This window comes from Eulemur rufifrons, chromosome 2, assembly GCF_041146395.1.
Source record: "Eulemur rufifrons isolate Redbay chromosome 2, OSU_ERuf_1, whole genome shotgun sequence".
NCBI classification, from domain to species: Eukaryota; Metazoa; Chordata; class Mammalia; order Primates; family Lemuridae; genus Eulemur; species Eulemur rufifrons.
In genome coordinates, this window is record NC_090984.1 from 56,823,431 (window position 1) to 56,850,627 (window position 27,197).

At 42.9% G+C, this 27,197-nt stretch overlaps 1 protein-coding gene across 1 annotated transcript in view; it reads left to right on the forward strand.

Annotated features, from left to right (window-relative positions):
• RYR3 (ryanodine receptor 3) overlaps positions 1-27,197 on the forward strand; it is a 342,229-nt gene that overhangs the window by 298,214 nt on the left and 16,818 nt on the right. The window contains 18 exon segments of the mRNA XM_069492266.1: positions 395-446; positions 1,430-1,486; positions 2,384-2,483; positions 2,637-2,716; positions 4,097-4,173; positions 6,727-6,800; positions 7,059-7,076; positions 7,482-7,562; positions 8,000-8,088; positions 11,432-11,560; positions 14,542-14,646; positions 16,356-16,437; positions 17,088-18,415; positions 20,258-20,316; positions 21,012-21,183; positions 22,343-22,429; positions 23,860-24,060; positions 26,943-27,073. Coding sequence (XP_069348367.1) covers positions 395-446; positions 1,430-1,486; positions 2,384-2,483; positions 2,637-2,716; positions 4,097-4,173; positions 6,727-6,800; positions 7,059-7,076; positions 7,482-7,562; positions 8,000-8,088; positions 11,432-11,560; positions 14,542-14,646; positions 16,356-16,437; positions 17,088-18,415; positions 20,258-20,316; positions 21,012-21,183; positions 22,343-22,429; positions 23,860-24,060; positions 26,943-27,073 — 2,922 coding nt within the window.

Here is a 27,197-nt window from a genome sequence, read left to right on the forward strand (position 1 = left end):
ACCACGACACCAGGGACGGCTGTGTCCTCCCAAACCTTCCTCTCTCCGACGGCAGAGGGTGGAAAAGGGAAGCAAGACTGGAGCAGCCCTCCTTGCTGCCCTGTTGTTGGTCATCAAGAGACATCTAGGGAAACTACATCTGCCCCAGACCTCTCACTGTAATACCAGACACAGAGCTGAAGATCAGACAGCCTGAAACTGTAACCTTCATCCCTGAATTCCATGTCAAGCCAATGCTGATTCAGATTTTCAGAGTGGTTTCTAAGAATCAGAGTGGGGGAGGAGATTTCTTAATTAATTTACTCGAACATATAATTTGATATTTATGTGACTATTAGTCTTTTCTGTGAGGTCTAAAGAGTAGCCTGCTAAATATGTCCTCCATTCTTTCCAGCAAATTGGAAGACGACCCTTTGTACACCTCCTACTGCAGCATGATGGCCAAGGTACACCTGGGTTTTCTGCCATCGTCTCTGGTCTGTCTGTCTGTCTGTCTGTCTTCCCTTAGACTTCCTCAGGCACATGGAAACTGTTATGTTGGAAAGCAGGCCTGGAACTTCGTCATGATGTCAGTTCCAGGCATTGCACAATTCGTGTGCCATAAGGATGACATTAGTAAACCACCCACTGTCCTCCTAAGGAAACCTTGAGGCTTTGCAGAAACAGTGGGTGCTGGTGTCTAGGTTCCCATGACAGTTCTAAAGCCAGCTACCTGGGGCTTAGGCATGCAGAAGTCCCTTGTGTTTCCAGTCAATGTTCAGAAGATGACAACTCAAACACATCTGCACGTAAAGGAAACAGGGTTAGAAACTAGAGGGAGCTCCTGGTGTTCTTGAAGAGGCAGAGTGACCAGAGATGTCCTATGTCACCTAAAAAGATGTCACCTAGAAAGATGGTGACATCTGGAATGCTGAGTGGATAAGGGAACTGCTCCTCAAATGGGAAGCTTTCATGTCAGGCAGAAATGTTGAGGTATGGGAGCACGTGTTCCTTTAGCTGCATGACAAGGCCACAGTGGGAAGGGGTACTGTAGGATTCACTTCCCAGATGTCCCCAATTTTGGTGCCATACCCCCACGGCTGTACCTAGAATGTGGCAGCTCCCTGCATTCCTGTGTCCCATTTACACCAGAACTTTACTAAGGTAGAAGAGTTCAGGTCTACGGTTAAGCCAGACAGATCCCCATTGATGATGTGATCTCAGTGTTCTCATTTCTGAACCCCTTGGTAATTGCAAAGATGGCATTTAGAATAGAACATTGCCCTGCTGTAGTCAAAGTGTTCCCAGCTTTACACAGCGCTGAGGTCCTGAGGTGCCTGTGAATTATGTCCCATCCCCTGCCCTTGCAGACTAGAACAGAACTGTGTTTGTTAGACTCACCTTTAATTTGGTTGTCTGTGTCCTCCTTTTTCTGCTCCACGGAATCCAGAGTTGTCAAAGTGGTGAGGATGAAGAAGAAGAAGAAGACAAGGAAAAAACTTTTGAAGTAAGTTTTTGTGAAGGTTAAAAACAGGGCCACCCTCCAAGGCCAATAGGCCGGGCCTTCAGAGGTGGGCGCTGACGTTAGTATATGGGGCTCACCACCCCACCCCCGGGACAGCCTGAGTTGGCAAACCTGCCCTGATAAAGCGCACATCAGCTCTGGTTCTGTCGTCCGTCCACCCACAACAGGTAGCAGGCAGTGTGCCAGTCGGCAACCAGTTCACTGGGTTTGTTCTTGCGGGGAATTCTGCTCAATTACTGTGGCAACAGGGCTGTACAAGGACAAATTCAAACATCCAAAATGAAAAATCAGAGCAATGGAGACACTGGAATGGTTTTTACACTATGATTCTATAAATGCACATTTCTAGTCATTTTTATTTTGAGGCAGTGCAGGACCCTGAGGGTCCCAAGATTAAACTATATTAGGTTACTTGTACTCTTTTATAAACAAAGTACACAACAGGACGCAGCAGAAGTCAATGAATATAATTACAGTCTGGAGAGGTTTGACATTCCAGTAACACATGTCTGGTAAAAAGTGTTTGGTCTGAGCGTTCCAGACGAGCAGGCATTGCCTGCATTCAGACAGGTACTCAAGTTGACGCCGCGGCAGGTTTCCCTGTGGGACAGAACACTGAAAACAAACACATTTTCATGTTCGGTTGCATCCTATAATTACAGTATCCAGAAGGAATGGGCTGTGTTATGGGCTGACAGTTTTGGAAAGTTGGATAGTGTCCGGAAATAAATTTCAGGGGTCTGCTCTGTTCAAAATGATGTGTGTTGCATGTGTATTTGTGTTCCTTAGGCAGCTAAAGATCCCCTCTCTCAGCTCACCATGGTGAACTCCCTGGTAGGGGATGGGGAATCGATCTTTTCCTGTGATTTTTTTTCCCAGGAGAAAGAGATGGAGAAACAGAAAACCCTCTATCAGCAAGCTCGGCTGCATGAGCGTGGTACCGCCGAGATGGTCCTTCAGATGATAAGCGCCAGCAAAGGTGAGGTGCCTAGTTTCTGGATGAGTCTGTGGAACTTGCACAGAGATATCATGCTGTGACACAGAGGCGTGATTAAGGAGTCCTGATAAAGCCCAGTAGGTGCGATTTGCCATCTGTCTTCTTGGTGATTGAATCGAATCTTCACCCTGGCAGGTGAGATGAGCCCCATGGTGGTTGAGACTCTGAAGCTGGGGATCGCCATTCTGAATGGAGGCAACACTGGTGTGCAGCAGGTAATGTGCGGGTCCCTGGGGTGTTCCTATTTGACAATTGTCACACTTCAAGAAAGAGGCGTTGGCTGCTACAGAGGGGGGCCACCCAAAATCACTTAGCTGAGTTTGTCCTTAGTGGCCAATTATAAAAGAGTAGCTGGAGACACGGATAAAACCAGGGATGAAAGTCTACACGCAAATGTATACTTAATAAAGAGATTTTACCCAAGATCAAAGACAAAAACATTTAGGTTTTTCATCAGTAGATGCTTTTCTACATAGATATACCCTAGAAGAAGTTTCCTAGGCCTTACATTTTTCTTTTAGCTCTTTCACTTATTAGCTGCCTTACTGTGATCCAGGAGCCTCATCAGTGAACTGAGATTGGTAATCCCTCACACCTGTTCTTCATGCATTCATGCATTTGTTCATTCACTAATTGAACAACTGTTTACTGATTGTCGACCACACCAGGCTCTGCTGTAAGGGCCAAGGGTATAGCCTTGCATAGAAACCTCCGCCGACATGCAACTTACATTCTAGTGAACATTAGGTGAGACGACACACTGCAGCACAGAGCTGAGGGGCTGGCACACGGTATTCATTCAACAGTCTGAACTGGAGCTGACTGCAGAAGACAGGGGTGCACCATTATCTCCTGGGCACTCCCGGCTCTGGCTAAAAGCAGCTGTGTGCACAAGAAAGTGGAATTTCAAACAGACCTTCTGCATTTATGAGGGTTATAACCCAGGGCCTTTGAGAGTCTCCAAATTTATAGCTATCATTATTACATATGATTTTTCCCAGCCTTTCATTCATCTCAAACAAACTTCTCATTAAGAACTACCATTTTTAGATCACCCCTCATTTTCCCTCTCTTCCACCATTAGCTATCAATTGGCTTTCTTGCAGAGCCTTTTATTTATTTATTTTTTTGACAAACCAAAATGTTTATGATGTCAGACATGATTCCTGCCCTCCCAGGAACAGAGAACAAAGGAAACAAAGTCTCATTGTGAAGGAAATACTGAGTTTTCAGCTAGGTTCATTATTGCCTAAACTCTTTGTAGTCCTGTTTGCCAAACTCCTAGCATGAGCTATTCAGATTATATCTCAGTAAAATTGAACACTACTTCATCACAGTTCTGGTGCTTGTTCCCAAATAGGAGAGACTTCAGACGGTAAATCCATGAATGTTAATTCTGCCCTAGAAGGAACACCAATGGACCTTTATAAAATAAACATGGTCCACCCCAAGAGACTCTGATTCCCCAGGTAGAGCGTCCGGCTCAGTGTGCCTGTGTGTCTGGGGATTTGCCGCTTCTCCATCAGGATTAGGAGGGTCAGCATTTGTGGCATAGTTTTCATTGCTTTTCCCTTTATAATGTGTCTCCCCCACAGAAAATGCTAGATTACCTCAAGGAGAAAAAGGATGCTGGATTCTTTCAAAGCCTTTCTGGTCTTATGCAGTCTTGCAGGTAAATAGGAGAAAACCACATAGCATTTTTAAAACTCTTCCCTATGCAAGGAAAGCGGGGTTGGGTAGAAGGAACACAAAATAAACTGTCCTACCGTGGAATTACTGGCAGAGGAGTCACCTGCTTTAGAAAGCTAAGAGAGTGAGTATTGCTGCTCCAGCCTTCAGGTTTGCATTCAAATAGCATTCAGAGGGGCAAGTGTCATCTCCATTAGCCACAAACACACTTCCCTGCTGTTGTTGGTGTTGTTTCCCCGTCACCCTTCCTTACTTCCTTTTTTGTTATATTGTTTTCCTACGAGGCTCAGGGTGTACATTTGAGTGGCTCCTCAAATATATATGCCCATAAAAGTCAGACCAGAAAAGAAGGGAAAAAAGGGGGAAAACTATGACTCAAGGTTATGTTTTAACTAGACCCATTCAGTACTTTGTTAATTTTTATCCTTAACAACTCTTTGAACTTGAATGGGTATTTGGGGTGGGGATTACATATTTTGACACATCCTTTTTGACAGAGGTACATCCTGGCACGGGAACATTTTGATATAGCTAAAAACCAAAGCTTTAAACTTTCAGTTTATATTACCAGGCTGTGTAAGCTGCCCCTCATGGCAGAACCCTGTGACAAATAAACAATACATAACCAAGAGTCATAAGGTCACTATACTTGTTCATTTCAGAAATGAGCCAGCAGTCTTTCTAAGAAAAGAGTCAGCTTACTCTCTAAGATTTGTGTGTATTTTAAATAGTCTGCAACTCATTCTAAAAGAAATCAAATTTTTAATTAGCTTATTTGTTTCCAATTAATAGGCTTTAAAATGGAATATTATGTTTTTCATTTGAAAATTCAGAGGAAGGACATCTTTTCTTTTGATAGACTTCATAATTTTGCTAACCTTATTTGGGTGAATGTTGGGGGCAGAAGGGAGCATATTTGAGCTGTAAGACAGTCTCTTATTCTCAGCTCTATAAATTTTTTCCACCTATAGTCTATTTGTTTATTATCTCTCCCAGAAAAAGAAAATGCAATATTGCCAGACCTCAATCACTGAGGGTAAAATAGTGCATGTGAACTCAGAGATGACAAAAATCACGGCACTTCAGTTCCATGTTGCTCATGAAGTTGTCCATTAAATTTCTGAGTTCTTTCAGCATTCTGTAATACTTAAGATTGATAAACTCATTTATAATGATGACTTGGAGAGACAGGTAATTTGCACTTAGATGCCATCTGAGTTCTAACAGAAGTTTTAAGATATTGTAATGGTTCTTGATGATTATAAAAATAATACATATTTGTAAAATATTTAAGCAGTAGAAAGATTAAAATATTCAAAACAGGTGTTTAGGGATGGAGCAAGAATCAGAAATGTGTATTGCATAGATTCATGATCAAACTGCTGCTTCAAAGCAACTATGTCCAAATGTCCTTTTCTGTGTTATCCTCCCCTGATAGCAAAACCGAAATAGATGACAGTTTTGTGTTGTTGAGTGGGGCCTTTTTCCAACAGAATCTGGGAAAACAACACCAAAGATAGCAATAGAGATTTCACTGTTTCCTGTTTAAAATTTACCTAAATTACAGGATGTATGTGACTCTTTAAAAAGAGAGAAGGGATGCTGAATTCTTCCCTAATGTCTTTTCAGTCTGACCGTCATTTTCTTTGCCCAAGGGTACCAGGAAGGCTGGGCTTTGCAGATTTCTAATGGATTTGGCCATGGCTTCCCTAAGAAGAATATGGCTATTCTTCTGAGACCTGTGTTCTGTATTCTATGAAATCTCTCTGATTGGGGAAAGAGTTAGACTCTGTTAGTAAAATAGAATGAGCCCTACTTGGAAATAACACAATCATACAGTGTGCTCATTGTCAGGCTTTGTGGTTGTGCTAGGGCTTCCTGGCTAAGTAAAATTCAGTAGGGGCTGTAAATGGGAAGATTGGGGGAAGTAGGGACAAAAATGAGACCAACTTGTCACAAGTTCAGAAACACCGAGGGACACCATTGCCTGTAGAAAAGCTTGATCTCGGCTGCTGTTGGCTCCTGAACAATCCAGGAATCGTCAAAGGGTATGGCCCTTCCAACTCTGGAAGTCTGTGGCTCCCCCATCAGTGCTTATCCTAAGCACTGGAAACCACGATTCCATGTGACTCTCCGAGGAAGTAGGTAAAGGTGGGAGGCAAACATTAATTAGGGCAGTTTAAAATAAGCTTTTCCTTGAGAAATCTTAGAAACAGATCATTCCTTCTTTATCTGGGGAGCCTTTCTAAATCTTCATCTGTAGGAAAGGACTCAAACTGGATGAACAATGATAGTCACCACAAGTGTTGACGATCCGTCTCATATGTGGCAAGGTCTGTGAGCTGTCGGCCTTCTTAGACAACACTGCTTGGCACAAAGCCAAGGAACCAGAGCCTTTCAACCACACTGCAATGTGTTAGTCTGTTTATAATAATACAGGGGCAGGATATTCTTAGTCAATAGATACATTGACGTTAGACAGCTGCCTTCCCGGTGTGCATAGCCCTGAACCTTGTTTCCTTTTGTCTATTAAAAGTGTCCTTGATTTGAATGCATTTGAGAGACAGAATAAAGCTGAAGGCCTGGGGATGGTGACTGAAGAAGGAACACGTGAGTAGCTGATGAATGTGAAGGCCATTCTCTTCCTGATTAAAACCTTAATTAACTATTTCTGGTCAGAGTCCATGCTTACTGCTTCTTAATCTGCAAAGACTTGATCCAGCTCAGCAAAATGTTTCCAGCAGTAGCTTAGATAAAGCCCACATCCAGCCTGGATGTGTTCATAGAGCCAGTTTTAACTAAAGACATTTTGTCGTGGTGTTTATGGTTTTCTTACTTTGTATTCTTCTGTTTTTCTCCTGTCACCAGTCATTGTTCGTGAGCGTGGTAAGTTTGAGTTTCTGGCCTGAGTTCCTACCATGTGTGCAAATCCTAAGAGATCTCATTTAATTGCCTTGGTGCAGACACATTTTAGGCCTGGTGGCTGCATGTCGAGTTTAACTCAGCGGTTTGATGCTTAATTAAAGAAGTGTCTTCCATCTATAAAGCATGGGTTATGGACTGTGAACCATTTCCTGCCGCTATCCCAGTTGTTTCTGTTACAAATGCATTTCTTGGGCATTGTGCTCTGCAGCCTAAGCTCAGTTTTATCGAGTTTATCACCATTCATCCAAAGTTCCTTTTCTAAACCATTCTGACACAATTCTTTATCATTTTTGTAGGCATTGACCTTACAAAGTGTTCTGTGTTAAGAAGTCAAACAAATACTCATTGACATTTTGTGTTTTCAAGGTGAAAAAGTCCTCCAGAATGACGAGTTCACGCGTGATCTCTTTAGATTCCTGCAGTTACTTTGTGAGGGACATAACAGTGGTGAGTGGAACAGATTGATCTGTCGAGGGAAAATGACGTTTGCAGGTGTAGAATTATAATTCAGTTCAATATGCCCCGTTTGATACCACCAGTTGCTAACTCAAGGCATCAGTTCATCCTATTCCTCAATAAGAAACTCTATATAAAATGACCTTTAACTTGATAGCTAATGTTATTTAGTGCCACCAAGGCTGAGCTGCTTTCAGAATCTTCAGATGGTGAATCTACCCGGCCCTTGTCATCTAGCCCCTTAGGGCTCATTAAGTCCAGTTTCTGTCATCAGTGGGTTGGGAGGACTCAGAGCAGAGCTCTAACTTGGGATCTGCCAGAACCCAAACATGGTGTCCTTGTAAGACGTTTCACTTAGTGTGTCTCTTCTGAGCCCAGCTGACAGGGCGTGCCAGGGATGGGCTCTGACCCAGAACTGGTCGTCTCAGACTTTCAGAACTTCCTGCGGACTCAGATGGGCAACACCACCACCGTGAACATCATCATCAGCACCGTGGACTACCTTCTGCGTCTGCAGGTGAGTGGGAAGGCCTTGGACGATGGCACCTCTCACGGGTACTCCCAAAAGCTAGAGACAGTCACACAGGGTCAGGGAAGGCCCAGGTTACAGTCAAGCCCCAATCAGGAAGACAGTGGAATATAGGTCCACCCACTTACGGGAAGTCAAATGCCTAACAAGTACGTTTGAAGACTAAGGGGGTTAAATACCAAATCACCTGTTATAAAATGTTGGTTTGCTTTAAATTTGTCACCAAAAACCTATCTGCAGTGCCAAGAGCTATGCAACAACTTGTAAATGAGAGCAGATTTCACTAGGAAAAAGAGTGAGACAAGGTGATGGGAACAAGATGAATCTAAAAGTTCTTAGTGTTGAGAAGTCACTTGGCTTAATTGTATAAAGGAAGTCCAAATTATGTAGAGAAAATCTGCACAAACATAAAAAAGGGTTTTTTCTCTTTACTGATTCCTCATCATGATTCTGCCGCTTACTAATTTATAACCTGGTGCAATGTATTTAACCTCCCTATATTCTAGTTTTCTCATTGATAAAATGAGTAGGGCATGTCTCTTAGAGTGGTAGTAAAGATTGAGAGGTTTAATACAGGCATACCTCGTTTCATTGTGCTTTGCTTTATTGCACTCCACAAGTACTGTGTTTTTTTTACAAATTGGAGGTTTGTGGCAACCTTGTGTCAAGCAAGTCTATCAGTGCCGTTTTTCCAACAGCCTGTGCTCACTTTGTATCTCTGTATCACATTTTGGTAATTCTCACAATAGATTTCAAACTTCTTCATTACTATTATATCTGTTATCATGATCTGTTACAGTGAACTTTGACATTGCTATCATAATTGTTTTTGTGCACCGTGAACCGTGCCCATGTAAGATGGTGGACTTAATCCATAAATATTGTGTGTGTTCTGACTGTGGCACCAACCAGCCGTTCTTCAGTCTCTCTCCCTCTTATTGGGCCTCCCTATTCCCTGAGACACAACAATAGGAAATTAGGCCAACTAATAAACATACAAGTTATTAAAGTGGTCTCTAAGTATTAAGGTGAAAGAATTTTAAAATCAAAAGCTAGAAATGATTAAGCTTAGTGAGGAAGGCATGTCAAAAGCCAAGATAGTCCGAAAGCTAGACCTCTTGCACTAAACAATTAGCCAAGTTGTGAATGCAAAGGAAAAGTTCTTGGGGAAGTTAAAAGTGCTACTCCAGTGAACACATGAGTAAAACAGCCTTATTATGGATATGGAGAAAGTGTTAGTGGTCTGAGTAGAAGATTAAAGTAGTCACAATATTCCCTTATGCCAAAGCCTAATCCAGAGCAAGGCCCTAGCTGTCCTCAATTCTGTAAATGGTGAGGGAGGTGAGGAAGCTGCAGAAGAGAAGTTGGAAGCTACCAGAGGTTATTTCATGAGGCTTAAGAAAGAAGGCATCTCCATAAAATAAAAGTATAAGGGGAAGCAGCAAGTCCTGATAGAGAAGCTACAGCAAGTTATCCAGAAGATCTAGCTAAGATCATTGAGTAAAGTGGCTCCACTACACAACAGATTTTCATTGTAGATGAAAACAGCCTTCTATAGGAAGAAGATACCATCTAGGACTTTCATAGCTAGAGAGGAGAAGTCAAAGCCTGCCTTCAAATGTCAAAGGATAGGCTGACTTTCTTGTTAGGGACTGATGAAGCTGATCACTTTAAGTTGAAGCCAATGATCATTTACTGTTCTGTAAATCCCAGGCTCTTAAGAATTATGTTAAGTCTACTCTGCCTGTGCTCTATAAATGGAACAATGAAGCCTAATGACTACACTCTGTATATAGCCTGGCTTATTGAATGTTTTACACCCACTGTCGAGATCTACTTCTCAGAAAAAAAGATTCCTTTCAAAATATTTATTGCTCATTGACAAGGCAACTAGTCACCCAAGAGCTCTGAGGGAGATGTACAAGGACATTAATGTTGTTTTCATGCCTGCAAACACAACATCCATTTTGCAGCCTATGGATCAAGGGGTAATTTTGACTTTCAAGTCTTATTATTTAAGAAATATATTTCATAAGGCCATAGCTACCATAGATAGTGATTGCTCTAATGGATCCAGACAAAGTAAATTGAGAACTTTCTGGAACTCTAGATGCCATTAAGAACATTTGTGATTCAGGGAGGAGGTCAAAACATCAACATTAATAGGAGTTTAGAAGAAGTTGGTCCCCACCCTCATGGATGACTTTGAGGGGTTCAAGACTTCAGTGGAGGAAATAACTGCAGATGTGGTGGAAGTAAGAACTAGAATTAGAAGTGGAGCCTGAAGATGTGACAAATTGCTGCAGTCTTATAATAAAACTTGAATGGATGAAGAGTTGCTTCTTATGGCTGAACAAAGAAAATGGTTTCTTGAGATGGAATCTACTCCTGTGTAGATTCTGAAGATGCTGTGTATACTATTGAACTGACAACAAACGATTTAGAAGATTCTATAAACTTACTTGATAAAGCAGCAGCTGGGTTTGAGAGGATGGACTCCAATTTTGAAAGAAGTTTTATTGTGGGTAAAATACTATCAGATAGCATTGCACGCTATAGAGAAATCTTTCGTGAAAGGAAGGATCAATTGATGCAGCAAATGTTATAGTTGTCTTACTTGAAGATATTGCCACAGCCACCCCACCCTTCAGCAACCACCACCCTGATCAGTCAGCAGCCATCAACATTGAGGCAAGACCCTCCACTAGCGGAAAGATGATGACTCACTAAAGGCTCAGATGACTGTTAGCATTTTTTAGCAATAAAGTATATTTTGATTAAGGTATATACGTTTTTTTAGACATAATGCTGTTGCACACTTAACAGACTACAGTATGGTGTAAACGTAACTTTTATATGCACTAGGAAACCAAAATTTGTGTGTGACTTGCTTTATTGCAACATTCGCTTTATGGCAGTGGTCTGGAATCAAACCAGCAATATCTCTGAGGTATGCCTGTATATGTAATGTGCTTAGAACAAGGTATGGCGTGTACAATGTTAGCTGTTATGTTGCTGCTGTTGTTATTTGGATAATAATCATTATTACTTTCAATGTACATTTTTTCTCTTTGAACAAATTGTCCTATATCATAGTCTCTCAGCTCCAGTTCAAGGCTATCCTCTCTCCTATCCATTCTTTCCTGCAGAGAGATAGTTGTGCTTGAAAGATGCCAGGGATCAGATATCTCTGTACTTATTCACAGACTCCCTGGCTCCTGTCATAGCAAAAAGGTCATAGAGATGTAGTATTCTCTTACACTCTTTTTAAACACCAAGTTTAGCTTCATTGAAGTCTGAGATATACTAAGCTCTACTTCTTTGTTTTTAGGAATCAATCAGTGATTTCTACTGGTATTATTCAGGGAAGGACATCATTGATGAATCTGGACAGCACAATTTTTCCAAAGCTCTGGCAGTCACCAAGCAGATTTTCAATTCTCTTACAGAATACATCCAGGTATGTGCTACAGAGTGCATGCTTTAAAACAAAGAGAACATTGTTGACATGCCCATATTCTATATTCCCTACAGAATATTTGTATGGACTGTGTGTGCATCCAGCTGTAATGCTGATAATATTTCTTATCTGTAAATAGGAACCAATAGTACCTACACTCGACATGAAGCTATAGTTTATGGTCCCCCACTGGCCCCGTTCATAATGTTGTCACGCTTTATTTGCCTTATATAGTTACATTTTGCTTTCTCTCTTAGACTGAAAACTTTTAGTGGACCGAAAATTTCCTATTAACTGAAATTTTTAACTAAAAATTCTTCATGTCTAGAATAATGTCTGGCACATGATAGATGTTCAGTAAGCATGGTGAGTAGAGAAATGATTGCTAGAATGAAGAAATAAAAAGATAAATGATGTTATCTTGAGTACAGATTGAAAACAGAATCCGTGGAATCCTACTGATTTGTCAGAAATTAACTCTATGGAAAAAGTAACTGCAGAAGCCCATGAACTATGTGCAGTGGCAATCGAATCTGCAAGTGAATTTCAGGTTGGATGTCTGGGTCTTGCCGTGGTCTTTCTCTGTTCATAGTGTTCTCTATTTGTTGCCATGGTGAGGGTCTAGCTACTGTGAGAAGGAGTAGAGGATGTATTCAGGTATAATTTGCAGTAAAATCAGTAGCCATAGCATAGCCCTGTGTAATATAAGATTTTTTTGTAAGCAAAAGTAACACTTCATCTGCAGATTACCATAACCAGGAGACTCACGAACAAGTCTCTCATTCATTTATTCAAACACTTAGCATGTGCTCTGCTAAGCTATGCTTGTGAAAAGCAGTATAACATAATGCCTTTACCCTTGAAGAGCTTACAATGCAATTGAGAAAATACATACACATGGAGAAAATGATTTGATACAACATGATCTTACCTGATTTAAAATAATCAGGTGATTGTAAAGATGTGCTTTCAATCACATATGTATGAGTTCAGAGGACAGTGAGGTCCGTAAGAGCCAAAGGGCTCCAAGGCTTCACAGAGACATGTGGGCTGTGCATAGATACAGAGGGAGCATATTCTGGTCAGTCATTTGGAAAAATTACAGAGATAGGATTGCGTGTGGCTTCATAAGGGATAACATCAGCAATTACGTCAATCTTGCTGAAACAGAAGAGAAAGACAAGAAAAGAAATGGGAAATATTTTACCCCTTTTCCTGTGCACGTTCATTTCTTACTCAAAGAACAATCTATATTCGAAGAGTCCAAGAGGTTTTAGTGGCTTTTTTTTATAGGTAATATGACCGAGCTGAAATGTTCTTTGAAAAACATTAATTTCTCATCTAATAAAGACTCATATGATGAGCCAACTGGCTATACTCAGTGGTATTTTCTCGTACACAAATGAACACAAAATTAAGACTATAAACTTGAAAAGGAGGATTTTAAGGGAGAGATGATGGATCCTTGCCACTCAAGCACTGTCAGGACACAGAGAGATAAACTTAGGAACAGTGACTGCTCTGAGCTTTCACAGAATGTGATATACCTAAGGAGATCAGTGAACATATTTGACAAGCATCTGATCTGATCTCTGCAAAACCCATCCTAATCTTCAGAATTTCCCATGGAGCACTTCACCCAGGAACAAAGGAGAAACTCATTTGTGGCGAATGTTAGTTTCTTTCTACAACCAGTTTTGTTCCAAAAAGAATCAAGTGGCTTCTAGGGATCAGACACTGAATGTACATAAATAGTGATTTATAAACAGAGTTTTGTGATTGGAGATGCAGGCAATATTTCTCCTGCACACCTTTCTTGGGAATCCTGCCCAGACTTTTCTAGATCTTGAGGTAATATCGTGTGCCTTTTAGAACCTCCTAATTGAAGGGTGATTTGGAGATTGGTTAAAGGGTAGAAAAAAATAGACTATAAAGAAAAGAAGATAAGCAGTGTTGGTTCAATAATGATCTTCAAAAATAGGATGGTTATTAGCATGGAAAATGCAAACTGGTAAAGAAGTCATCCCTCTGTGTTTGGCTTTCAGGAAAGATGGAGATGGTATTATATCTGAAGTTTAGGTTAATGATAAGACAATCCTAGAAGTGGTTGAACACTAGGATTAGTACACAGATTTTTTAAAAAACTTGATTGGACAGCTACGTTATAGCATTTATGTGTAGCTTTGACAGAAAACAATAGGTAGACTATGGCCTGGTTTTCAAACTGTGCTCCACCATACCCCTGAGTTCCTTGGAAGGCCTCTGAGGCCAAGGCGTGGGTGAGTTTGGGCAGAGTGCCCCTCAGCTCTGTTTCAACCACAGCATTTAGCTATTTTAAATATTGTTCTTCAATGTAAGGTTTTATTTGAGGAACTTATGCTGCAGCTAAAAGAAAATCTCTAAAAATCTCTGGACTATGAAATCCATAGTAGTTTTTCCTAGATGTGGTATTTTATTTTTTTTATTTATTTATTTTTTTTTTTGAGACAGTGTCTCACTTTGTTGCCCAGGCTAGAGTGAGTGCCGTGGCGTCAGCTTAGCTCACAGCAACCTCAAACTCCTGGGCTTAAGCGATCCTACTGCCTCAGCCTCCCGGGTAGCTGGGACTACAGGCATGCGCCACCATGCCCGGCTAATTTTTTCTATATATATTTTAGTTGGCCAGATAATTTCTTTCTATTTTTAGTAGAGACGGGGTCTCGCTCTTGCTCAGGCTGGTCTCGAACTCCTGACCTTGAGCGATCCACCCGCCTCGGCCTCCCAGAGTGCTAGGATTACAGGCGTGAGCCACCGCGCCCGGCCTAGATGTGGTATTTTATGATCAGAAGAAAAAGAAAAGTAATATCCTGAAAAAACATTGAGCTATGACTTTTGCAAAGTGCCACCTGCCCATATATGCAGGTATCAAATGCCCTTACTAGGGCAGGTTTCAGAGCAATCTGTGATGTTGAAGTGAAATGAGAATATCCTCCTCTCCACAGGGCCCTTGTGTCGGGAACCAGCAGAGCCTGGCTCACAGCAGGCTGTGGGACGCAGTGGTCGGCTTCCTCCATGTGTTTGCTAACATGCAGATGAAGCTCTCTCAGGTACTGTGGCCAGTTCCCTGCACGTGTCTCCCCAACCCCCCCCCCGCCCCCCTTGGTATTCCTATTGTGGATGTGGCTGCTTGATCAAAGGCTGGAAAAGCCATGCATATTAAGGTCTCATTTTTAAACTGAGGGCCAAAATAAGAGACAGGAATGAATGCCTCCAGGGAGGGTCCCAGGCAGGCTTTTGCATGAAGGCAGCTTCCTTCCTTGTGTCCCACCAACCCACCCTTTGTATTATAGCCTCAACATTTGCTTTCTATGGTGCTAATCCTTTTTGCTTCCTTGTCACTGTTTTGTCGACCTATAAACATTACCTGTCAGCCCTGTCCGATCTGTCCAGTGTTGCATGTCTCTGTAATCCACATACCCCTTCTCTCTCATCTCTGCATCCCCTTCCCTCACCGTCTCTGCCTCTCCTTCTCACTCCCCATCTCTCTGGCAAGATGAATCGGAACCGCTCAGAGCATTTATTATGAACAAACAAATGTAGCATAGGTGGTAGTTTATTGCCTCTCTCCATGGCAACACGTGAGGGAGACCTTCAGGATGTGTTTCAGGCTGATTAGAGTAACATTTGCAGCTTTAATTTAAATAATGTATAAAACTTTCAAGGCTGTCACATCTGCCTCCTCTCTTCTGGAATGTGCTATTTAACCCTTTCATTTTTCCCCTTTTGACTCTGGCCTTATGGGAGGAGAGAGTTCATGGGAGGGCTGCTAATTTGATAGTCACACGTCCACTCCTCTGTCATCTGGGGCAGCATTGTACAGAGGCTCTGGAAACAAGAGCCTTGGTCCTGCCACCTCCCCACCAGTGACTTGCAGAAAGTCTCTTCCCCTTGCTGGTTTCTGGTTTCATCATCTATAAAACATTTGGAATTAAAACAGATGATCTCTGAGGTCTCTTCCCAACTGTAATATTCTACATTTCTGTGATATTTCCTATATAGCTATGACACACACCATAGGTGGGGGAAAATTCCTCTGACAATTGAAAGGCTAGGCAAAGAGCTGTGGTTTGTTTTGAGAGAGTCTGTAAAAGAAATGTGACCCAAAATACAATTTTTAATTGTACCCTCAGGTTGCCCACCTCAGATCTTCAAAGATCATTTCCTGTTATGATGTAGGGTATAAAGCACAGAGCTAACTTAGCAGTGCCCTTTCTGCATTGCTGAAATTAAAACCAAACAGACTAGTATCAAAACCATCCAGAGGACTAGCTCCCATTACATACTATTTTAATGACCAGTGGCACCCAGATCACCACCAACTAGAATCAGGAGAATCTAAATTGATCCAGAAAGAAAGGAGAACCCACTTGGTGATTATAACCTTGATACCTTCACTGGATTGCAACAGTATTCCCATAAAGCTCCCTGGTAATTCTCTAGTATAGAAAATGCCAACAGAAACTACTAGAAATATGTAAAGGCTCTTTGTAGATTGGGTTGTTCAGTAGTTTTGGACAACAATTGGTATATCTGCCACATGTACTAATTAAGGAAAAATGTAAAGAAGCTCTGTTGGAGGAGTCTCCCGATGCTGCAAGCAGTGGAGGATAAGACGTCCTCGTTCACAGCAAGGGAGCTCGATCCGACACCTACGCAGCCTTCACCTAACCTTTCCAGAGCAGGCTCTTCTTGCTCACTGCCCTGTACTTTGCTGAGGGATCAGATAGCTCAGGGGTATCTCCTGTTTCTGTTCTAGGATTCCAGTCAGATCGAGCTGCTGAAGGAACTCTTGGATCTCCTTCAGGACATGGTGGTGATGCTTCTGTCCCTCCTGGAAGGTTGGGCTGTTTGGTATAATTAGGCATTCACACAACTGTAATTGGTCTGAGCACTAACCTTACTAATCACGCAGATCATCCTTCTGACAGGTCACTGATACTGTATGATATTGGTCAGAAAGCCAAATTTTCCAAAACAAAAAATGAGTGAGGGGCACTTGGTCTGATGGATGAAGCCTAAAATCAACTCATTTTGTGTCAATAGGAAAGCCAGAATGAACTGGGGAAAACCTCTAAGCTTTGCTATTCCCTATCCTCTCCCTCTCCCCATTGCTTTTCAACACATCTGGCTGCCGGTGTGTATGCCAGCCATCTAGTTGGGCACCCTCCTAGGTCTAAGGGGATGAGAGGGACACCACGTATCTCTATGTGTCCCCAACAATCTGATAACGAAACCACTTCCCAGGCCCCAGGCCTGATACGAGGCAGTGGCGTGGCCATCTCCTTCCCTCTGTTTCTTTTCCCCCTTGGCTCCTAGTGGTGTAGTCTTTATGGCTTGCTGCTCCCTCCTACCCATCTCCAGATCATCACGGTCAGAAAAGAGCTAACTAATTGGGCACATAAGTCTTCTAAAAATAGCTACCTGATGAGTTACATGATGGCGTGGGTTTATTTATATATCTATATGTCTTTTTGAACCTGCCTCACAGGGAATGTGGTAAATGGAACTATTGGCAAGCAGATGGTTGACACACTGGTAGAATCATCTACCAATGTAGAAATGATCTTGAAATTCTTTGACATGTTCTTGAAACTTAAAGACTTAACCAGCTCAGATACCTTCAAAGAATATGACCCAGATGGTAAAGGGATTATCTCCAAAAAAGAATTCCAGAAGGCCATGGAAGGGCAAAAACAGTACACACAGTCAGAGATTGACTTTCTCCTTTCATGTGCAGAAGCTGATGAGAATGACATGTTTAATTACATTGATTTTGTAGACCGGTTCCACGAGCCGGCCAAGGACATAGGGTTCAACGTGGCGGTGTTGTTGACAAATCTTTCTGAACACATGCCTAATGACTCTCGCCTGAAGTGTCTGCTGGACCCAGCAGAAAGCGTGCTGAATTACTTCGAACCGTACCTAGGAAGGATCGAGATCATGGGTGGGGCCAAGAAAATCGAGCGTGTTTATTTTGAGATCACTGAATCCAGTCGGACTCAGTGGGAGAAGCCCCAGGTGAAAGAATCTAAGCGACAGTTCATTTTTGATGTCGTCAACGAAGGTGGGGAGCAGGAAAAGATGGAGCTGTTCGTGAACTTCTGCGAGGACACAATCTTCGAGATGCAGTTAGCATCTCAGATCTCTGAATCTGACTCTGCGGACAGGCCGGAGGAGGAGGAGGAGGAGGAAGACACTTCTTACACATTAGAAATTGAAGGTGAAGAGGAGGAAGATAAGTGTTTCGAGTCTGCCTCGGCATTTGCCGTGGCCTGTGCCTCTGTGAAAAGAAGTGTCACCAGTTTTCTAAAGAAGGCCACCCTGAAGAATCTCAGGAAGCAGTACAGGAACGTGAAAAAGATGTCTGCAAAGGAGCTGGTGAAAGTGTTCTTCTCTTTTTTCTGGACACTGTTCCTTGGGCTCTTCCAGCTGTTCTTCGGCATATTGGGAGGGATCTTTCAGGTCCTGTGGAGCACAGTGTTTGGAGGGGGTCTAGTAGAAGGGGCAAAGAACATCAGAGTGACCAAGATCCTGGGTGACATGCCTGACCCGACCCAATTTGGTATCCATGAGGATGCTGTGGAGACAGAGAGGGCAGAGGGGACCGAGCCGGGGATCACAGCTGAATTGGCCCACTTCATAAAGGGTGAGAAGGGAGATGCACAAATGATGCCAGACCTCTTTGGACTACACCCACGGAAAGAAGGTAGCTTAAAGCATGGGCCCGAAGTGGGTTTGGGTGACCTCTCTGAAATTATTGGCAAAGATGAAGCCCCCACGTTAGAGAGTACCGTACGGAAGAAAAGGAAAGCACAGGTAAGCATACTTTGTATTCCATCACCTCTCTTTATCCCCAGAAAAAGACTTGCCACCATATCTTGCAATCAGGACTGACACCATTTGCCTGGGAGCCAACATTGTATTAGACACTGGCTCTGCTCTGGTTATCCTGATCTTATCATTCCTGTTCTGACATGTGTGGGCAAATCAAGACTTAGGTGGTGGTCTCAGTTTCTAGTCATTGGGTGCTCTTCCAGTTTATATTGGAGAGTTCAAACATGGTGGTCTGTGACCCTCACTTTGCTTCCAACTTTTATTAAAACATTAGTTCTCATGGCACAGAGATTCATTCAGTGAAATGAAAGCATAGAAAACCAAGCACAACAAAAGAGGAGGCCAATCGTGTGAGATAGTACTCCTGCAGTATCCAAACATGGTCCAGATGACATCGTATGATTTCGCATAACCTCCCAAAGAGTTTGATCATGCTCGGGACATTTTTCCTTGTAATGCACCACTATTCAATTAGTACTTTGAGTCAGTCAACTAGATTAAGTGAACCAAGGTAGCAGTAATTCAAAGCCTCTTGGCCACGAAAGGTTTTAGGTGTTCCCCTGTCTTGCAGCATCCAACTTATGTTGTTATCCTAGCACTGAAGAGAGTAGAGAAGTGGGAAGAGATCAGAGCCCATTATTATTTATTGAGACATTAACATGCACTTGTCACTGTTTTAGGCTCTGGAAATAGAGTGGTGAATGAGACATGCATTGTCCCTATAATTTACTGGAGAAGATAGACATTGGGCAAGGATGAAGAATGCTAGGGTGGGGAAATGTCAGGTACTATGGAAATGCATAAGAGAGAGCTCCCACCTGGCTTGGAGAGTCGGGGAAGGAAGCGTCAGAATCGTAGGCATCCTTACAATATTATTTACTATGTTTTGCTCCCTAATGCAGTCCCAGTGCCTAGAACAGAGTTTGATACATAATAGGGACTCATTCAGCAACTGCTATATGCCAGGCTGTGTTCTAGGATATGAGAATATGTTGATTAAAAAGAGAGACAACTTGCTTTCATGGAGCTTAACTTCTAGAAGGAGAAGACAAAAAATAAATAAATAATTACCATTTGTGCTGCATGTTAGAATAAATGAACATGCTAATATGTTACAGTGTGAACATAAGCCCACTAGAAATAGGGTGGTCAGGGAGGCTCCTGGAAAGGTGTCATCTGAGCCAAGTTCTGAAGCACGGCAGGCACATGAAAGGCTGCGGCAGTCACACTCTAGGCAGAGGATATGGCTCGCGCATGGACAGATTTGGGATGTTCCAGGAAAGGAGAGGAGGTCTGCATGTTTGAGTGTAGGAAACAGCAAGTCAAGTGGTACAAGATGAGGAGAAAGAGAAAGGCCAGGATCATGCAGGACTCGCAGGCCACACAAAGGAGCTTAGATTTTATTCTCAGTGCAGTGGCTGCCGCGGGGATTGGTGCAGTGCCAAGAGGACTGAAGACAAGGCAGGAAGCCGGTCCTGGATTGGACTTGGTTTCATCTGTGTCCCATCTGTCTCTGACCCCATGGGGCAATAGGACCACTTTCCTGGGGCTCTCGCGGTGTCCTAGCACAAGCTTCCTCTTTGAGTTGGATAAATAATAGCAGGGAAGTTGAGTTTTCAAGCTTGAAACCTTTGTCTTGGCATCTCTTCAGAGTCACTTAATATAGAGCAGGGCACTCACACTCAGTGATCCTGGGAGAAGCAGAAACACGAAAAGAAAAAGCCATTGGAATTTGTGACCAAGAAGAAAATGGCTAAGGAGATGGGTCATCTTCATGAACTCACTTCTTTGTGGGAACCTTGACTGATTGTTATTTTTGTCCAGGCAGCAGAGATAAAAGCAGCACATGAAGCAGAAGGAAAACTAGACTCTGAGAAGGCAGAGTAAGTTTTTGGGAGCATCAACTACTCTAATTGCTATGGTAGATAGTTCTTGATAGCATCTACTATTATATTGCTTTTCTATTCATGAAAATAATGTATATATTTTGCAAGTCCTGGGTTTATGGCCTTTTACCCCAGCTATATAATAAACATATTCCATTAATCTTATTAACTTTACAATCTCAATAGTAGATTGGATTCACTGTCTGGCCAAATAAATGATCAAACACCTGTACTTTACAATTTCATGTGATATTGATGATGATATTTATTGAATATCTATCACATGTCAGGCCTGTGTTAAGCCCTTTTATATAATATATTACTCAGTCTTGCCATAAGCTTAGAAGAGTAGGTACTATTGCTAACTTGTCTAAGCCAAGAAGGCTTAGAAAATAAAAGACAATTTCTCTGAAGGGCAAAAAAATTTGTTAAGTCTAATTTCAGAAAAAGAGTAGAGATTTGTATATAACTGATATAGCCTATGACCATGGCTCATTGGAGTGGTCACCACTCATGAAATAAAAATTTGACATTAGGCCACTGTGGGCTGATAATGACCTGAGGTTTCCACCCTCGAGGAATGATTCCACCTCCTGCCCTTCTCAACCCAGACTTCTCTTTAATTTGGTCTCCTTTTCTGGGGCAGACCTACCTGTGTCCCCCCTTGCTAAGCGGGTTTCCCATTCCCACAGCACGGAAGATGGAGAAAAAGAGGACAGAGCCAAAGAAGAGGAGCAAGCCGAGTACCTGTGGGCAGAAGTGACAAAACGGAGGAAGCGACGGCATGGTCAGAAGGTTGAGAAGCCAGAAGCCCTCACGGCCAATTTCTTTAAAGGGCTGGAAATCTATCAGACCAAGCTACTGGTAAGCGCCCCAGCCTCGGCCCTACTCCCGGTGCAGGCCTTGGCCTTGGCCTGGGCCTGGGCCTGGGCCTGGGCCTGAGAAGACCACAGAGAGGTGCCACTGATTTATTTCACCATTGGGTTAGTTACGCTTCCTCCCCTTTCTCATTCCTGTTCTTTTCTTCCCGTTTATCTGCCGGCCCATTTTGTGTCAGAGGGGAGGAAAAAGGGGGTAACCTGTTTTCTTGGCAGGAGAGCGGGACGCCTCTTCCTGGCTGTCCTTTGCATGTGTCATGTGGGGACTCAGCTGACCCTGGTCCAAAAGTTCAGAAGTAGTTTGATCGTGTGGGATACAGACAGAACTTTCCTGTGTTAGGCAGGGCTCCCATGCTAGTCCTCCAAAGCTTTATTATTCTACATGTAATCAAACCTCAGTCCTCACTACTGCCTACAGCTTGTAATATTCTTTCTCTGATGAACTGCCCACTGAGGGCCCATGGCTTATGGCCAGGACCACACCTTCCCTGGCACCATGAGTGAGGGCCCCTCCACAGAGAGATTGAAAACTTTCCCCACGCAGCTACCATTCCAGTCCTTCAGTGCTGCTTTCTCCAGGGAGGATGGCAGTGAGCATGTAAATGTCACCCCTGAGAAGAGAGAGGAAGAGGTTTCTGGGGCTATAACTTACACAGGGATGAGGACTCCAGGCCACTGTCTGGCTGCATCCAGGGTGGGAGTTGCAGGGGTCTTTTGTAGGCCTAGATCACTCATAATTTCCAAATAGACTATATTCTGTATGGAATGATGGTGAAAACACATGCAGCACCTTCAAGGCAGTGTTTGAGTCCTCCTGCGGCTGACATGTTTAGCCATTTGGCTCCCGAAGGGATAAGCCAGAGCAGGGTTCTTTTTTTTTTTTTTTTTTGAGACATAATTGTACATATTCATGGAATACATGTGTTAATCATTCTAAGCAATTTGTTAAAAGTCAGCATTTCTGCTTCCCCTCAAATAAGTCATTGCCAGTGTTAAGAAGACCAGGATTGCCCTGGAAGAGTGGTCCCCAAATGGTAGGACTAGTCCTGTGTGCACTTATAACCAGAACAGATATTCTGTGCAAGAGAGGGATATTCTCTTTCCCTTCCAAACTCTTCTACTTTTGCCTGTCCTTCTCTTTTCAGCATTACCTGGCCAGGAATTTCTACAATCTGAGGTTCCTTGCTCTGTTTGTAGCCTTCGCTATCAACTTCATCCTGCTTTTTTATAAGGTGATACTTTATTCAGGGGTTTTTTGCTAAATACGCTATATACTAAATACACTGTATACAGGAAAAAAATGTAACAGAAGTTATACTGTTAATTGTAGTAAAAATTATAACTGAGGAAATTTTTTAAGACATCAGCTTCTTAAAAAGATACAGTCTTTAGCAATGAGAAGAATGGCAAGACAGCCATTTAGGGCAGTGGTTCCCAGCCTTTTTGGCACCAGAGACCAGTTTCATGGAAGACAATTTTTCCATGGATCCGGGGCTGGGGGTGGGGGTGAGGGGAGTGGAGGGGGTGGTGGAGCTTTGCAGCCTGGTCCACGGCCAGGGGTTGGGGACCACAGATTTAGGGAACTATTTCAATAGTTCAGGCTTATTTCAGTCATTACTTAATTCAGTCTTCAAGTATTTGTTGAAATCTATGTGCTAAACCCCATGCTAAGAACCACAAGGTATTTCAAAATGAATAATAGTACAGTTCTTTCCTTGAGGAGTAAGGTAACAGAGAGCCATTACAGTTGTCCCATGCTTTGGAACCAATATGAAGGAATAAGTAACAGGAGCTGGGAAGAGAGGGTCCACTCAGGATAAATGAAGATTTTGAACATTAGCAAGGGGGGTTTGCATGCTGTAGGCATGTAATAATTGTTAGTGGAGTGAATTAATGAATGGTCCTGGATTCTTTAACTGACTTTTCTCTCTCTTACCTCTCTCCCTTTTTATTTAAAACCATCAATCCAATTTTTATAAAATATTGTTTTATTCACATCAACTTTGTGCTTGACAAACTAATGGCTTTCTGTTGCCCATGGGGAAAAAAATGGAAGTCTATAGCCAGGTGTGGCAAAGCTTGGTTTTAAACATATTGAGGTTGAGAGAGCCAATTGGGTGGGGCGGGGCGGGCAAGCAGGCAGTTGGAGCTACAGCACAAAAGCCTCAAAGGAGTAGATTTGAGAGTCATCGGTATTTGGTAGTTGAAGCCATGAAAGTAAATGGCATCTCAGAAAGAATGGAAGATATCAAGAGTGTGTGTGTGTGTGTGTGTGTGTGCGCGTGCGCGTGCATGCCTGTGAACACACATGTGTGTGCTTATGTGTGTTTGTGTCTTAGTCTCCTCCCAGGCCACAGCATTGCAGAGATTCCCTCCTATGGCATAGGGATTATAGCATATGGAGTAAAAGTTCCCCAATTTTATTTTTGCTTTCTTTTCAAGAGATAGGTTTTATCTCTTCTTAAAAATTTTGATTGCAATTATTAGAGATACTGGGAGATTCTTAGTAATAAGTTACCTAAAAACCTCATTCATTCAGCAAGTAACTAACATTCAGTCACTACTATTTGCACAGCATATGCTAACAATATAAAATACATGGGGAGAGCCCAGCTGCTGAGGCTCTCTCTGATGTTTATAAGTGAGTCTGTCTTTGGGCCAGGTCACTGAAGAACCTTTAGAGGAAGAGACAGAGGACGTTGCGAACCTGTGGAATTCCTTTAATGATGAGGAAGAGGAGGAAGCGATGGTGTTCTTTGTTCTGCAGGAGAGCACTGGATATATGGCACCCACGCTGCGGGGCCTGGCCATCATCCATACGATCATCTCTCTGGTCTGTGTGGTGGGCTACTACTGCCTGAAGGTGAGCTGCTTGCCTTTCTGGATCTAATGCGACTCCTCGAGGCAGGAGTGTCAGTTCCGAGCCCAGCCAGCCCTTTGCTGTAGTACTTTGCTGCTAGAGTAAGGTCCACGGAGCAGCAGCAGCACCTGGGAGCTGCTTAGAACCACCAAACCTCAGCCCCACCCCAGACTTTTAAATCAGCACCTACAGCTTACCATGGGCCCCCGGTGATTTGTGTGAGCATTCAAGTGTGAGAAGCCTTGCTCTGAAGCATCCCATCGTAGGCACCTCTTGTTGAATTTCACAAAATTAGAGTCATTAGGCTGTCACACGGAGAGCTATTTGTGAGAGGTTCTTCTCATCTTTAAATTGATGTTGACATTTTTATAAAAGTACTTTTTCATTACATTGTAACCATTTGAGATCTCAGAAGAAAACTTACTGATGTGCTACTGTTTTAGTTATGTATTGCTGCATAACAAACCACTCTGAAACTCTGTGGTTTAAGACAACCATTTTCTCTCTCTGATTCTGTGGGCCGACTGGCCACATTTGGGCAGCTCCTCTGTTCCGTGTGAAGGGGCGGCATTTGCAGCCAGCCCGGTGCTCAGCTGGGCTAGAATGGCCAAGATGGCACATTCCCGTGCCTGGCATCTTGGCAGGAGGATAGCTGGAAGGCTGGCTAAGCTGGGGTAGGTGGGCCTGTCTCTCTGTTGTCTCCCTCTCCATGTGGCTTCTCCACATGATCTCCCCAGTAGGGTAGCTGCACTTTTTGCATGATGGCTTGGGGTTTCCAAAAAGAGCACGAAAGTGGAAGGTGCTAGCCATCCCTAAGTCCTCAGCCCAGAACTGGCACAGTGTCACTTCTACTGTCTGTTGGTTAAAGCAGGTCACATGGCAGCCCAGATTCATTGTTGCATGCGGGGAGGGGGTATCCAAGGGCATGAATTACTAAGGGACATGGTTTATTGGGGCCATCTTTGGACACTACTACAGTTATGCCAGTCTTCAATCATTTAATTTTTGGTGTTCTAAGTCCAGTTCTAGTTCCACTACACCACAATTTTATTTTTCTCACTACTTTTCTCATTACTTTTTTCTCATTACATTTTTTTCTGCCTTCTCTTGCGTAGGAAGTATGCTTGGCTATACACCAAGCCATCTTCTTCCTGGGAGGAGTCCAGAAAATATATTCCTATCCTTCTGGTCCTTTCTTCCCCCAGTGAACTATAGTACCATAGAAGAAGTCCAGCTACCCTGCTGGAGAGACCATGTGCCCCAGACCACTGTCATAACTCTGAAAGTGCAGATTCAGGAGCCAGGTGGCATGGGTTGGACTCACAGCTCTGCCACTTCACTTCTCTAGTCCTCTGTCTCTTCATCTGTAAAAATTAGTATTATAATTATGCTACTAATAATACAGCAAATAGAGTTTCTGGAGAGAGAAATGGATTAATATGTGCAAATGTACTCAGAAGACTGGACATAGTAAACCCTAGAGTGTGTTAGCTACTGTTCCTTAGTTTGAGATCCTAGAGCTCAGCTTTTTGGGTGGGGTGCAGATATACTGTGTCTCAGAGAAACAAAAAACACTATCTAAGGAAGAAAAAGGTGGGAGTTCTACTTACAAGGGTATACAAACTCCTAGAAGATTGAAGGGGAATGCTTTGAGTCCCAGAGATCAGCACTGCTCTAGAACTTGGCATTATTGTTGTTCTTTAGAGTCATTTCAAAACACAGCAGAGTCGCTGTGGTCTTGCCTCCCATCCCACAGCACCCGCTAACTGACAGCAGTCATTGCATCCTCGCGATGTGCCACGCCTGTTATTATTAGCCTTTCCACCTTCCTATCTTCAGGCTTTTATTTCCTTGATGTTTCATTGTTTTAAAGAAAGAAATGGCAAGAGATCACTCTTTACGAATTAGTATCTATGTTTTTGTCCTTTTGTTTAGGGAACAGAGCAGCAGCGTGGGGTATATGCACATCTTGAGTCTTGAGGTAGAGTTTGGAGACCAAGGTCTCAAGGATGTCACCGAGTAACCTGTGGCATCCCAGCCCTTGCTCTGTGTGAATCAGGCTTTCCTGGCTAGAGGAGCTTGGCTCTTCTGACTTGTCCTTTCCTGGGATTTGAGTAGTGTCCTCTGACCTCATTAATTCTGTCCCATGTTTGAAGTGTGTGTACACTGAGTGATGGTTGGGGCAAGTGGATTATTTTCCTATCCGTTTCTGTACTCCCCTTTGGTAGTAGTTCTTTCTAGCATGCTACCATGTCTAGTCTAAAATCAGAGTTACCACTAGAGTGAGGACTGATAGTAGGAAACAAATAAGTGTGCTACTGCCTAGCAGGAGCTCTTTACGGAAAGAATCTTGGGAAGAAAACTTCAGTACTGAAAACCGTGTACAGAGTGAACTGAATCCTCTCATTCTAACCTTCAAAGCCATGAGATGAATGTGCCCCTGGACATTGAAGAGGGTTGAAACATTTCATCATATTCCTGGGGCCGATCTATTCTAGAATAGTTTATTGTTCTTTCTAAGTCTTGGTTCAACTCCAGCCTAGGAGTTTTAGGAGATCTAACTCATTTGACCCTGGGACTTGTCACTTCTCACTAGGCCTTCTCACTAGGATTGGTCAAGGAGTCTAGTCTGTATTAACATCAGCTATTTAACCAAAACCTTAAAGGCTGGACCAAATTGGATCAGCCTTTGGAGAGGCAGGTACATTAGCCAAAGGAGTGAGAAGAGATTTATTTGGCTTTGATGCCACAACTGGGCAACCTAAGAATGCAATTATAAGGAGATTGTTGCTCTGAAGTTGGAAAGTTACTTTGCAAAAAATATCCGGGAGCAGGTGCTTTAATCACAAAGCCACCTCTGAGTAACCAGTGTCTTCCCACTCTAGGTCCCTTTGGTGGTATTCAAAAGGGAAAAAGAAATTGCCAGGAAGCTGGAGTTTGATGGCCTGTATATCACAGAACAGCCATCCGAAGATGACATCAAGGGGCAGTGGGACCGCTTGGTGATCAACACACCGTAAGTGTCCCCCAACACCCAACCTGAAAAGGAAATGGAGTCTGGACTGTGGATAGATCAATAACTCTTTCTTCACCAGCCTTGGAAACTGGTTAATATAAATTTTCCTTTGGTTTCTGGGACT